The sequence below is a fragment of the Schistocerca serialis genome, chromosome 5 (assembly GCF_023864345.2).
Source record: "Schistocerca serialis cubense isolate TAMUIC-IGC-003099 chromosome 5, iqSchSeri2.2, whole genome shotgun sequence".
Classification (NCBI taxonomy): domain Eukaryota; kingdom Metazoa; phylum Arthropoda; class Insecta; order Orthoptera; family Acrididae; genus Schistocerca; species Schistocerca serialis.
This window is the reverse complement of record NC_064642.1, coordinates 702,911,967-702,925,615: the sequence shown is the minus strand read 5'-3', so window position 1 is coordinate 702,925,615 and position 13,649 is coordinate 702,911,967. Positions and strand designations below refer to the sequence as shown.

Sequence of the window (13,649 nt, the reverse complement as noted above, 5' to 3'; positions counted from 1 at the left end):
TTCATAATGTCGAAAACAGTATATGCTCCAAAACCCTACTGCAAACCGACGTCAATGATATAGGTCTGTAGTTCGATGGATTACTCCTACTACCCTTCTTAAACACTGGTGCGACCTGCGCAGTTTTCCAATCTGTAGGTACAGATCTATCGGTGAGCGAGCGGTTGTATATGATTGCTAAGTAGGGAGCTATTGTATCAGCGTAATCTGAAAGGAACCTAATCGGTATACAATCTGGACCTGAAGACTTGCCCGTATCAAGCGATTTGAGTTGCTTCGCAACCCCTAAGGTATCTACTTCTAAGAAACTCATGGTGGCAACTGTTCGTGTTTCAAATTCTGGAATATTCCATTCGTCTTCCCTGGTGAGGGAATTTCGGAAAACTGCGTTCAACAACTCCGCTTTAGCGGCACAGTCGGTAACAGTACCATCGGCACTGCGCAGCGAAGGTATTGACTGCGTCTTGCCACTTGTGTACTTTACATACGACCAGAATTTCTTCGGATTTTCTACCAAATTTCGAGACAATGTTTCGTTGTGGAACCTATTAAAGGCATCTCGCATTGAAGTCCGTGCCAAATTTCGCGTGTCTGTAAATTTTAGCCAATTTTCGGAATTTCGCGTTCTTCTGAACTTCGCATGCTTTCTCCGTTGCTTCTGCAACAGCGTTCGGACCTGTTTTGTGTACCACGGGGGATCAGTTCCATCTCTTACCAATTTATGAGGTATGAATCTCTCAATTGCTGTTGCTACTATATCTTTGAATTTGTGCCACATCTCGTCTACATTTGCATAGTCAGTTCGGAAGGAATGGAGATTGTCTCTTAGGAAGGCTTCTAGTGATACTTTTTCCGCTTTTTTAAATAAAATTATTTTGCGTTTCTTTCCGGTGGATTTGGAAGAAACGGTATTGAGCCTAGCTACAACGACCTTTTGATCACTAATCCCTGTATCAGTCATGATGCTCTCTATCAGCTCTGGATTGTTTGTGGCTAAAATGTCAAGTGTGTTTTCGCAACCATTTACAATTCGCGTGGGTTCGTGGACTAACTGCTCGAAATAATTTTCGGAGAAAGCATTTAGGACAGTCTCGGAAGATGTTTTCTGCCTACCACCGGTTTTGAACAAGTATTTTTGCCAACATATCGAGGGAAGGTTGAAGTCCCCACCAACTATAACCGTATAAGTGGGGTATTTATTTGTTACGAGACCCAAATTTTCTCTGAAGTGTTCAGCAACTATATCATCGGAGTCTGGGGGTCGGTAGAAGGAGCCAATTATTAACTTAGTTCGGCTGTTAAGTATAACCTCCACCCATACCAATTCGCACGGAGTATCTACTTCGACTTCACTACAAGACAAACCACTACTAACAGACACAAACACTCCACCACCAATTCTGCCTAATCTATCTTTCCTGAATACCGTCTGAGACTTTGTAAAAATTTCTGCAGAACTTATTTCAGACTTTAGCCAGCTTTCTGTACCTATAACGATTTCAGCTTCTGTGCTTTCTATTAGCGCTTGAAGCTCAGGGACTTTCCCAGCACAACTACAACAATTTACAACTACAATTCCGACTGTTGCTCGATCCAAGCACGTCCTGTATTTGCCATGCACCCTTTGAGATTGCAGCCCACCCCGTACTTTCCCGAGGCCTTCTAACCTAAAAAACCGCGCAGTCCACGCCACACAGCCTCCGCTACCCGTGTAGCCGCCAGCTGGGTGTAGTGAACTCCTGACCTATTCAGTGGAACCCGAAACCCCACCACCTTATGGCGCAAGTCATGGAATCTGCAGCCAACACGGTCGCAAAACCGTCTCAGCCTCTGATTCAGACCCTCCACCCGGCTCTGCACCAAAGGTCCGCAGTCGGTTCTGTCAACGATGCTGCAGATGGTGAGCTCTGCCTTCGTCTCGTAAGCAAGACCGGCAGCCTTCACCAAATCAGATAGCCGCTGGAATCCTGAGAGAATTTCCTCAGATCCAGAGCGACACCCGTCATTAGTGCCGACATGTGCGGTCCGCAAGCGGAAAGAACGGCACGTCCGCACTGCACGGCTGCGAAAGCCGGACTGTCCCCTAGGCCGCGGGTGATACCTAGGTGATATACAAGTGTAACACACATAAAAACGGAATTAGAATGAGATTTTCACTCTGCAGCGGAGTGTGCACTGGTATGAAACCTCCTGGCAGATTAAAACTGTGTGCCGGACCGAAACCAACACTTGCTCGCGAAAGGCAAAGGTCCCGAGTTCGAGTCTCGGTACGGCACACAGTTTTAATCTGCCAGGAAGTTTCATATCAGCGCTCGCTCCACTGCAGAGTGAAAATATCATTCTGGAAACTTCCTGGCAGATTAAAACTGTGTGCCCGGCCGAGACTCGAACTCGGGACCTTTGCCTATCGCGGGCAAGTGCTCTACCAACTGAGCTACCGAAGCACGACCCACGCCCGGTACTCACAGCTTTACTTCTGCCAGTATCTCGTCTCCTACCTTCCAAACTTTACAGAAGCTTTCCTGCGAACCTTGCAGAACTAGCACTCCTGAAAGAAAGGATATTGCGGAGACATGGCTTAGCCACAGCCTGGGGGATGTTTCCAGAATGAGATTTTCACTCTGCAGCGGAGTGTGCGCTGATATGAAACTTCCTGGCAGATTAAAACTGTGTGCCCAACCGAGACTCGAGGTCCCGAGTTCGAGTCTCGGTCGGGCACACAGTTTTAATCTGTCAGGAAGTTTCATATCAGCGCACACTCCGCTGCAGAGTGAAAATCTCATTCTGCTATCATTCTGGAAACATCCCCCAGGCTGTGGCTAAGCCATGTCTCCGCAATATCCTTTCTTTCAGGAGTGCTAGTTCTGCAAGGTTTGCAGGAGACCTTGTGTAAAGTTTGGAAGGTAGGAGGCGAGGTACTGGCAGAAGTAAAGCTGTGAGTACGGGGCGTTGGTCGTGCTTGGGTAGCTCTGTTGTGGGTAGCACTTGCTGCGAAAGGCAAAAGTCCCGAGATCGAGTCTCGGTCCGGCACACAGTTTTAATCTGCCATGAAGTTTCAAAAACGGAATTATTCCTCACATAGCCTTTCGTCGTAGGCGTTGATGTTACTATTAGGACTTTTAATATTTTTAATAATATCGGAAATCCGATATATCGATATGTATAAAGGATTTCACTATCGGCATCCGACGCAATGTAACATTGTGTCGGTATATCGCAATATCATTGGAAAAAGTGTCGATGTACCGGCCTATAAAAATATCGGCTGCACGTTGTAAAATTTCTGCCGAGAGTAGAGCTCTATATTCAAGTATTGATTTATTATTATATGTCCTGTAAATCAACAAGCTAGCAGCTTGCTTGTCCCCCATTGAGCAAGAAATAAAATGAAAACGATGCACATTCACGCTTGGCGGTAACCGCTTTGGTAACAATGGGTACGGTACTGCAAGTAAGTGATAAAATAAAAGGTGTCCGCCGGCAGCAGTGGCCGAACGGTTCTAGGCGCTTCAGTCTGGAACCGCGCGACCGCTACGGTCGCAGGTTCGAATCCTGCCTCGGGCGTGGATATGTCTGATGTCGTTAGGTTAGTTATATTTAAGTAGTTCTAAGTTCTAGGTGACTGATGACCTTAGATGTTAAGTCCCATAGTGCTCAGAGCCAAAAGGTGTCCGATTGATGCCGGCCGCGGTGGCCGTGCGGTTCTGGCGCTGCAGTCCGAAACCGCGAGGCTGCTACGGTCGCAGGTTCGAATCCTGCCTCGGGCATGGGTGTGTGTGATGTCCTTCGGTTAGTTAGGTTTAAGTAGTTCTAAGTTCTAGGGGACTTATGACCTAAGATGTTGAGTCCCATAGGGCTCAGAGCCATTTGAACCATTTTGACCGATTGGTCCGTCGTTCGGTTTCGTCACATATCGGATTTGTCCAGAACACTTCATGTCGACTTCCCTGTTTTTTCTTTCCTACAAACGCCAGCGACCTAGCAGTTTTGGTGTCAAAAGTGCTTGGTGAAGGTCAACGTTGCCGTTTCTGTTGGTAGCGTCGATCACGTATTTCCCTTCGCACCTTTCCGTCCACCGCAAAGACCAATCTTGTCATTAAGATTTTTGTTCATCATTTTCAGCAACTGTTTTTGAAGAATACTGAAGTGAAGAAACACATGTTACTTGGGTTAATTTTTTTTAACACAACTGGTGTGTTATTTCCTCATATCGGAAATCTTATTATTCCTTTCACACCTCCACTCCTCAGTGGAATCGAACGTTTTCTTTGTGCCGCTAATATTTGCTTCACAAAGAAAAAAGAGACAGACTGGACGTGGTGACAACAGTGCTTCACAAAATGAAAGTAAAATTACGCTCTACTACAATTTCAAAAGAAGAATTTCAAATATTTACCAAAAACTGCAAAAGAAATAATGTAATATAAACTCGATATAGGCATTTCATTATTGATGTATCGATATATTTGCACTAGATACCGGAATATCGGTATTTTATCAACGTCCCTAATTATTATTTAGTGAGCAAATATTTACCTGTCATCTTCTCGAATCTGAGATGCCTTGTGAACTTGTACATATTTCTCATGGTGCCCTTTCCAATCGGTATGGTGAACTCGACTTTACTGTCCTATTTCACTTAAGGTGTATTAACAAAGCCTGAGAAGTATGCGGTAGTCTGGAGCCCGAATGTCTAATGTGGCTGATGTTTAGAAGGTGGAACGCTTGCGACAGAGCACCCATTGGGGCAGCTTTCCAAGTATTTGGCCGCTTTCAAGACACGTTTGAATTCAGGTCAGAGAGCTTCGGCCAAGTTCGGCCATTAAAGTTTGTTGTTTTCCGTTAACCCGCTGCGGTGACCCCTCTGAGCCTCCATCACTGAAGGCCGTGGCGCCTCTCCCTAACTTCGCGACACAATCCATCCCCTCCTCGCCACCCCTTGGGCGCTCGGCAAACGTGCCCCCCACCCGACACGGCTAATTCCGTACCGCCGCTCATCCGATTAGTCAGCAACATCACCGCTTAGTCTGCTCGGTAGTTTTCCAGCAAATTAACCACTGTAAGCTCAACGTAAGCCGCGGAAAATTGATTTCGTGGGTGACGCTGTGGTCAAGCTACACCATCAGAAGTTGCAAACTTCGCAGCGCGCGTGGAGAAAAGCTTGTGTGAATTTTTATGGAGTGATCGATATCAGAAAGGAAGTGTCTACCTGCGAGGTGAACTATTCATTTTAATACTGTCAAATCGGCTTTTAAAGTTTACATCTTTTTTTCACGCTAGACTAAAAACCATAATCCTGCAAAACAATCACAAATATTTAACTACAGGAAAATAATTTCATCCATTTCTTTTATTGTAATTTAATAAAAATAACGTGTTTAAATTGTGTCGAAGTAATATTTCAGTTATTGTGTCTCCAGCGCTTTTTCTTTTCACAGTGACCAATGGAATTCAAAGACCAGGAAAACGGAATTAGTGCCAGGAAAAAATGAGTATTTTAAAGAAGAGTAACTAAGATTCTGACTTTACACTGACGTTTATTCTACGCTAGTGTGCAAATTCTTCAGTTAAGCTATGTTCCGTGAGACATAATAACCACGTGTAATGAACAGTTAGATAACTTCTTAAATATAAATCTAAATATTGGTAACCTTTCTTGAAATAAGAAATGTCGATAATTTTTCTTGAAATAAATGCTAAATATCGATAATCTTTCTGGAAACGCTCTACTTTCGGATTTAGATTCCTGTCTGACTCATTATAGTAATTTCTTAAGAGCAACTATACGATTCCCACAGACACAAGGTCACACCAAGCTGTGGTTTTATGGTATTAGTGAAAGGTAAGAAACATGTGTGTATTGTGTGCTGACTGACTAATATATAAATAAAATATCAAGAGGATAATTAACTGACGTTAAAATTTCAAATCACGTAGAAAGTGAATGAAAAAAGTCTGCTCTTATACTGGCTTATTATTTGAGACACTACCGAACATATTCTACTCCGGAGGAGTAAAGGTGTTTTACCTGCGTTTGTCAAACAATCCCATTTCAAAAAAATCAACTGTGAGTAAAGATTCAAGAATGAAGAAGGAACAAAGTAACAGATAAACTGCTCAGAACAAGAAATAAGACTTCTAACGAAGAGGAGAATAGATTATGGATTAATCTCATACATTTAGAATTTTAAATTATGCCTCACGCTGAACATAATTACTTGGAACTCTGCTCTTGTGTCATCACAGATTTTTAATACATTTGTACTAGCGACAGGGGTTGTTATGCTACAGCTTGAAAAGGTAAACAGTTTCTTAATCAAATAGTAGTAATTAAGCCAAAAATCTACTTTGCACAACTGGATATGATTCTAGTTTTATAAGTTGGAGGTAATTTAAAGGCTGCACTTTTCAATGAAAGCTCAAAATCAGAGGAGGATTCATTAGTGATGAAATCACAATTTTCAGTCTTGCATTAGGCGACTATTCGATCACTTATTTATTTAATTTTTATTCGATTTCTTTTATTTTTTTAAAAGCAAAAAAGCTCACAAATTACGAGACGATTACACACATAAAAGCAATTGTTAGATATATGTAAAGGGTGAACCACATACTTCATAGCACCTATAATATTTTATAACATATTACAATGAAGTCTTTGGCAAGTACACCAAGAAACGAGTGTCTTTATAAACCATAAATACTCTAAAATTCTTTTTACTTATTGTAATATTGAAGCAAATATATTATTTTTAACACGATGAACTGTTTTTTGACGCCTCTTTACAGACTGTCGAATGAAAATACAGTGATACAACATATGCCAATATACACATAAAGAGAATGCGGAAAAAAATGTTTGAAATTGTAGTAAATATCATGGAGGAACAGACTTTTACAGCAACGGTTCTGCCGTAGTAGGCGGTGTTTCCAATTTAAAAAACAGAAAAGTCCAGAAAACGCTGTTTCAGTATTTTGAAGGTCTTATGAAATGTTAGAGATGTTCTCGTATAAGTATTTTAATTTACATCTACCTCAGCACAACTCTTCATGATATATACTGAAAATAAATATAACTTACTTTGGTACTGTAGACAGAGTACTGCCAACCACAGGACGACGCCAGCACGAAAATCCATTTTGGCAACCCCCGGGATGCGGGTCACCGGTGGGCCTGATATCGATTGTGGCTGTGCCTCTTATTCTCTCTCGGGTCAGCTGTGGGGAGCGTTAACGAGTAGACAGGCGCTCACGGCTTAACCTTGCGAAAAGCGCTCCGCGTCAAGGACGCCGGACAGCGCTACAGTGTCTCGCTGGGGCAGCGGACGCTGGCCACAGTGTTTACTCCACGTGACGCGCACAGCGGGGCAGCCTGTGTCGCAGGGGCAGGACGCGGCGGCGCAGCGAATCACATCGCGGCAGCAGCCAGCAGCGGCAGGTAGCTGGGACGCGGGGCGAGTGCGCGCGCCGACTCCGCCGGGCTCTCTGGGCCGAGCCGTCGCGCCCGCCGCTTGGCGGCGCTGATGGCTGCGGGCCTCGGCGCCCCGGCTGCAGATTCCGGGCGTCCCCGCCGCGCGGCAGTGGCGCGGCGGTCGCTCGAATGCCGGACGGGACAAGCGCAGTCTCGGCTACACTGGACGGAGTCTGGTGGTCCTGGAGAAGGGATGCTGGCGGAAAATTTTTGGACCATTCTTCCTCTTCGTTGGGGTTTCAGGTGCCAACAGTAGAATAATGCAGTGATGGCAATGAAAATTTGTGCTGGACTGGAACCTGAACCCGTATTTCCCTCTTCGCCTGGTCATTAGGCTCTCCGACCACGACTCACAGCCAGACCTAGACTTCCATACGTCGTCAACCATTTGTCCACAACCTGCACGCGCACATTCATTATGTATATTGTATATTCCCATACAGGGGAGACATTTTAATTGAAAGTCGCTTGCCTGTTGTCGGTGGATAAATACGTTATTGCACACAAGCTTACATGTCGGAAGAAATATTGCATTGTACTTCTGAACAACACATGGCATCCGGCCACCCCTTAAAATTAACCATGCCAAATCCGTACTTAACCCTGCCGACCCTGCGCACGATGCGCGACAAAGACAGTAGCAAAATAGGAAGAAGAAGAAGAACTTCTGAACAACACACGCGCCGCAATATCGTATAATAACTTCCAGGTAAGATTGCGTATTTTTATGGTGACTAATAGCTTGCATGAGGATAACACTCTTGTTAAATTCACTGTCGTTTAGCCATGTGTTGCCACCACCCCAGTTCTGAGACACTGTCAAACACTATACACAATTTCCAACATGCAGAAATGTTGTGATCTTTCGAAGAACTAAAGAAACAAGATTACAGAGGTACAAATCCACCTCCTCATGCCCCAGTACCATCAATTAAACAATGTATATTGAAGGAACTGTTTATTACGCTTCATTTGCAACGTATGGGGGTTTATTGTAAAATTATCGATGTACTGAAAAATATCTATTGGTAGTCTTAGTCGACCATGAGTTACTATCTGACTTAAGTTGGCTCTGTTTAAACGCGCGGTTATGCCCCCAGTATCATTTGCATCGAAATCATCATTACACTCTAATTAATAAACAAAAATATGGTGACTGCTACCTACGAAATCAATAATTAATTAGCATATGATACGAAATTAAGATTTTATTCAGAAAACAGGATAAGCAATATTTCTAGCCTAACATGACAATCCAATGCACTTGCTAACCTAACTAGCCATCATTGGCACAATGCATCCTCTTTTCCTAACTACTTAAGTCAACACTGAATCCGCAAGTGACTCTATTGAAGTTCTCTCTGAACGGACACAGACTCAGAGTGCGCCAGTCAAAGAGCTAGCGGAATACGAACTCATTTAGAATTACAGTGCCCTACTTTGGCTGATGATTGCTAATATCACTGTAATTCTCCGTGATGATTACGACGGTCCTCCCAGCCAACGTCGTGATGCCGTCTTTTCCGTGAGCGAGCTTGGCTTTAATCTCCAACGTGCTCTAGTCCACTGCCGACCCCAGAGTCCTCCTTCAGAGTTTTTGCAAACCTGGCCGTTGTTCACCGCGTGGATCCGTGCGGGTTGGTAGCCAATCACGACAAAGACTACCATGTATCCCTGCGCGTTTGTGCCCAACCACGACACAGAATTCTCCCGCGGTTACTAATGCCGCCAAACTTTTAATATGTATCTCTACGCGCTCTGCGCCAATCCCGTCACAGTCTTCCGCAAATTTTCCACTGTGGCGCGAAATCGTCTTTCTCTTTCGCTTATAGCTCCTTCTCACTTCTTGTTGTGATGGCCCAGGCTCTCTCAACGTCTTTGGTGGTCTGAAGTGCCAGCCGACAAAGGGGTCAGGCCGCAGCCATTCCATTAGTTTGACATCACATAAACACCTTCCTTAGGCGTTCCGGCCGTGTTCCAGCCTCTGCGGCCATCTCGTTGGCTTGACATGACACACAGAACTTCCTTATCTGTGTCCATTCTCTCCTACCGGAGGGCCAATTATCAATTATTATTCGGTGTATTGGTACTGATTTAGCATCATGTAAGGTGCAGAATCTGCTACCTTACACATTTATCGACGTCAACCGTAAATTACGAACTTGATAGACTGTCGTCACCATAGTCTGTCACTAAAGTAACACTAAAAGTAATTAACACAATAAGTACAGGCTTCTTTAATCAATGGAACCGTGAGTTATCAGAAAGCAACAAACACAAACCCACAAACAAACAGGTAACAAATTCAGAATAGATCCTCAAATTTTATCGTGAATCACACAAGTCCGAAAACGCCGCTTGCAAGAGCGCACTCAAAACACAGACTAAGTAATCTACCAACACTTCATGACATGATAGAAGCACAGTTTACTTTGATAAAAATTGATTTTTTTCGTTTTATGACGTAATTTGATGATGGCACTCTGCTGATGCGCGTGATTTGGAGTTAATGCGAACAAAAATGTGTCATCTAGGTGATCTTTTTACCGTTTAAGTCTTTTTCCATCTGTGCTGCTGCCTTTGTACGGTCTGATAATGTCTGTAAAATCTAAACAGTGCATTATTTCAATTAAACTAAAATGTAACCGAGACTGAACATTCTGCATTTTGTAGTTAACAACAATCTTGTCTGGACATCATAACTTAACTCACCTTCACCAGAAGCCAATGCTCAAGATTGTAATAATCATTTCCCCTTTCCATTTCCCAAATGATCACATTCTCCAATTGGCAAGAATCCATTGAAGGCAGGCCAAACTCCTTTAGATCCTCAGAGTGAAAGCATGTAGTTACCACTTGGTCTCAAGATGGCATTGTTATAGGGAAGTAGTTGTAAAAACAGCAGGTTGAAACCAGGAGAGGCTTAGAAGCAAAGCCGCTGTATTGAGGACGCCTGCCGCCTTGAACAAGCAAAGTCAGTAATCGCTTATAGTTTCTCTTCTGCCACTAGGCACTTGTGACTTGTCCGTTAGTCGTCCTTATTAAGGAACACACATTCACTCACATGAATCATTGAATCACTCTTTTCCTGTCGACATCTGATTCTAATTACAAATGCCAATGATCAGAAGTCAGTAACAACCTATTGCCTCCGTCGCTAAGTTGTCCTGCCGCTATACGTCATTAATACTTGTGATATGTGAAGCATTTCTGGCCCTTGGTGTCATTACTTTATTTATACAAATTATACTTGACTTGAGCAGATGTAAGTTGGCCACCGATGGAACATTTTTTTTTTCTTTGGGTCATCAGTCTTCTGACTGGTTTGATGCGGCCCGTCACCAATTTCTCTCCTGTGCCAACCTCTTCATCTCAGAGTAGCACCTGCAACTTACGACCTCAATTATTTGCTGGATGTATTAAAATCTCTGTCCTCCTCCAGAGTTTTTGCTCTTTACAGCTCCCTCTAGTACCACAGAAGTCATTCCCTGATGTCGTAATACGTGTCCTATCATCCTGTCAATTCTCGTTATCACTGTTTTCCATATATTTCTTTCCTCTCCGATTCTGCGCAGAACCTCCTCATTCCGTACCTTATCAGTCCACTTATTTTTCAACATTCTTCTGTAGCACCACATCTCAAATGCTTTGATTCTCTTCTGTTCCGGTTTTCCCACAGTCCATGTTTCAATATCATACAATGCTGTACTTCAGACGTATGTTCTCAGAAATTTCTTCGTGAAATTAAGGCCTATGTTTGATACTAGTAGACTTCTCTTGGCCGGGAATTCCCTTTTCGCCAGTTCTAGTCTGCTCTTGATGTCCTCCTTGCTCCGTGCATCATTGGTTATTTTGGTGCCTAGGTAGCAGAATTCATTAACTTCATCTACTTCATGGCCATCAATCCTGATGTTAAGCTTGTCGCTGTTCTTATTTCTCTTGCTTGTCATTACATTCGTCTTTCTTCGATTTATTCTCAATAATATTCTGTACTCATTAGAAATGTTCATTCTTTTCAGCATATCCTGTAGTTCTTCTTCATTTTCAGTCAGGATAGCAATGTCATCAACGAATCGTATCATTGATATCCATTCATCTTGAATTTTAATTCCATTCCTTAGCCTTTCTTTCATTTCCATCATTGCTTCTTCGATGTACGGACTGAAGAGTAGGGGGGGGGGGGGGCGAATATATCCCTGTCTTACACCCTTTTTAATCCGAGCACTTCGTTTTCCGTCCCCCACTCTTATTATTCCCTCTTGGGTCTCGTAAATATTATGTATTGCCCGTCTCTTTCTACAGCTTACCTCTATTTTTCTCAGAGTTTCGAACATCTTGCACCATTTTACACTGTCGAAAGCTTTTCCCAGGTCGACAAATCCTATGAATGTGTCTTGATTTTTCTTTAGTCTTGCTCCCATTATCAACCGCAACGTCAGAACTGTCTCTCTCATGCCTTTACCTTTTCTAAAGCCAAACTGATCGTCATCTAGCACATCCTAAACTTTCCTTTCCATTCTTCTGTGCGTTATTCTTGTAAGCAGCTTGGTTGTATGAGCTGTTAAGCTGACTGTGCGGTAATTTTCGCACTTGCCAGCCTTCGCAGTCTTCGGAATTGTGTGAACGATATTTTTCCCAAAGCCAGATGGTGTGTCGCTAGACTCATATATTCTACACACAAAAGTGAAAAGTCTTTTGTTGCCACTTCTCCCTGTGATTTTAGAAATTCTGATGGAATGTTCACATCTACATCTACATGTAGATGTCGTCTATTCCTTCTGCCTTATTTGATCTTAAGTCCTCCAAAGCTCTTTTATATTCCGATTCGAATACTGGATCCCCTAGCTGAAATCTTCCGGTATCTTCCGGTCTTTTCCAAGTATACCTCCTCCTGTTGTGATTCTTGAACAGAGTGTTCCCTATTACTAGCTGAAACTCGTTACAGAACTCAATTAGTCTTTCTCCTCTCTCATTCCTGTCCCCAACCCGTATTCTCCTGTAACCTTTTCTTCTAATCCTTCCCCTACAACTGCATTCCAGTCTCACATGACTATTAGATTTTCGTCTCCCTTTACGTACTGTATTACCCTTTCAATATCCTCATATACTTTCTCTATCTCTTCATCTTCACTTTGCGACGTCGAACACTCGTTGTTGGAGTTGATCTACTGTCGATTCTGATAAGAACAACCTTATCACTGAACTGTTCACAGTAACACACTCTTTGCCCTACCTTCCTATTCATAACGAATCCTACTCCCTTTATAGCATTTTCTGCTGCTAATACACCCTATACTCATCTCACCAGAAATCCCTGTCTTTTTCCATTTCACTTCATAGACTCCTACCGTATCTAGTTTGAGCCTTTGCATTTCCCTGTAACTACACAGTTGCTCGGTAGAGGAGATGTGTTACACATTAGCGAACATAAACGAATGGTCATAGCTTCTGAGGTATGCAATTTAGAGCTCACGTTTATTGGACATTTTTTCTCGTTTTTGTCCACACTACCACCACTGAAAGTTACCAGCCCTACACTCTTCGCGACACAAGAACCGGAACGTATTCAACTGTCAGAGGTATCAGAACGGTTTTCGTTTGTAACTTTCGTCTCGTTCGTTTCCGGTACATGGATCTTTACTTCAAATTAATACATTTATCGTTCTCCATCATCCTAGAAAGTCTGTAACATCATCATGGAACCACCCCGTGTATACGTACATTTACAGACTCCTGCGCCTGCAACTTTGACGCTCCGTAGTCTCGTTTCCGGACATGGATTCCTACTCAAAATACGATGTACTCACTCTCCTCTACAAGTCCTAGAAGTCTGTAACGGGAATTTTCGACCACCCTGTACAGCTGGACGTTGATGGTTCAAATGACTCTGAGCACTATGGGACTTAACTTCTGAGGTCATGAGTCCCCTAGAACTTAGGACTACGTAAACCTAACTACCCTAAGGACATCACACACACTCGTGCTCGAGGCAGGATCTGAACCTGCGACCGTAGCGGTAGCGTGGTTCCAGACTGTAGTGCCTAGAATCGCTCGACAACTCGAGCCGGCTTGGTCGTTGATACTTCTTTGCAAAGTTGACCAATGATTCTGCTGTGGTGTGCATGCACAAACTCTGAGTCTGAGATATTATTATTGCGAGTAATAGCGAGCGAACAAT

At 43.3% G+C, this 13,649-nt stretch overlaps 1 protein-coding gene across 1 annotated transcript in view; it reads right to left on the bottom strand.

The window, feature by feature from the left end:
• LOC126482183 (uncharacterized) overlaps nt 1–7,467 on the bottom strand; it is a 172,805-nt gene extending 165,338 nt beyond the window's left edge. Inside the window, exon 1 of the mRNA XM_050106162.1 lies at nt 7,082–7,467. Coding sequence (XP_049962119.1) covers nt 7,082–7,139 — 58 coding nt within the window. The 5' untranslated portion in view covers nt 7,140–7,467. The remainder of the gene's footprint in view (nt 1–7,081) is intronic.
• Nucleotides 7,468–13,649: the final 6,182 nt, after the last annotated feature.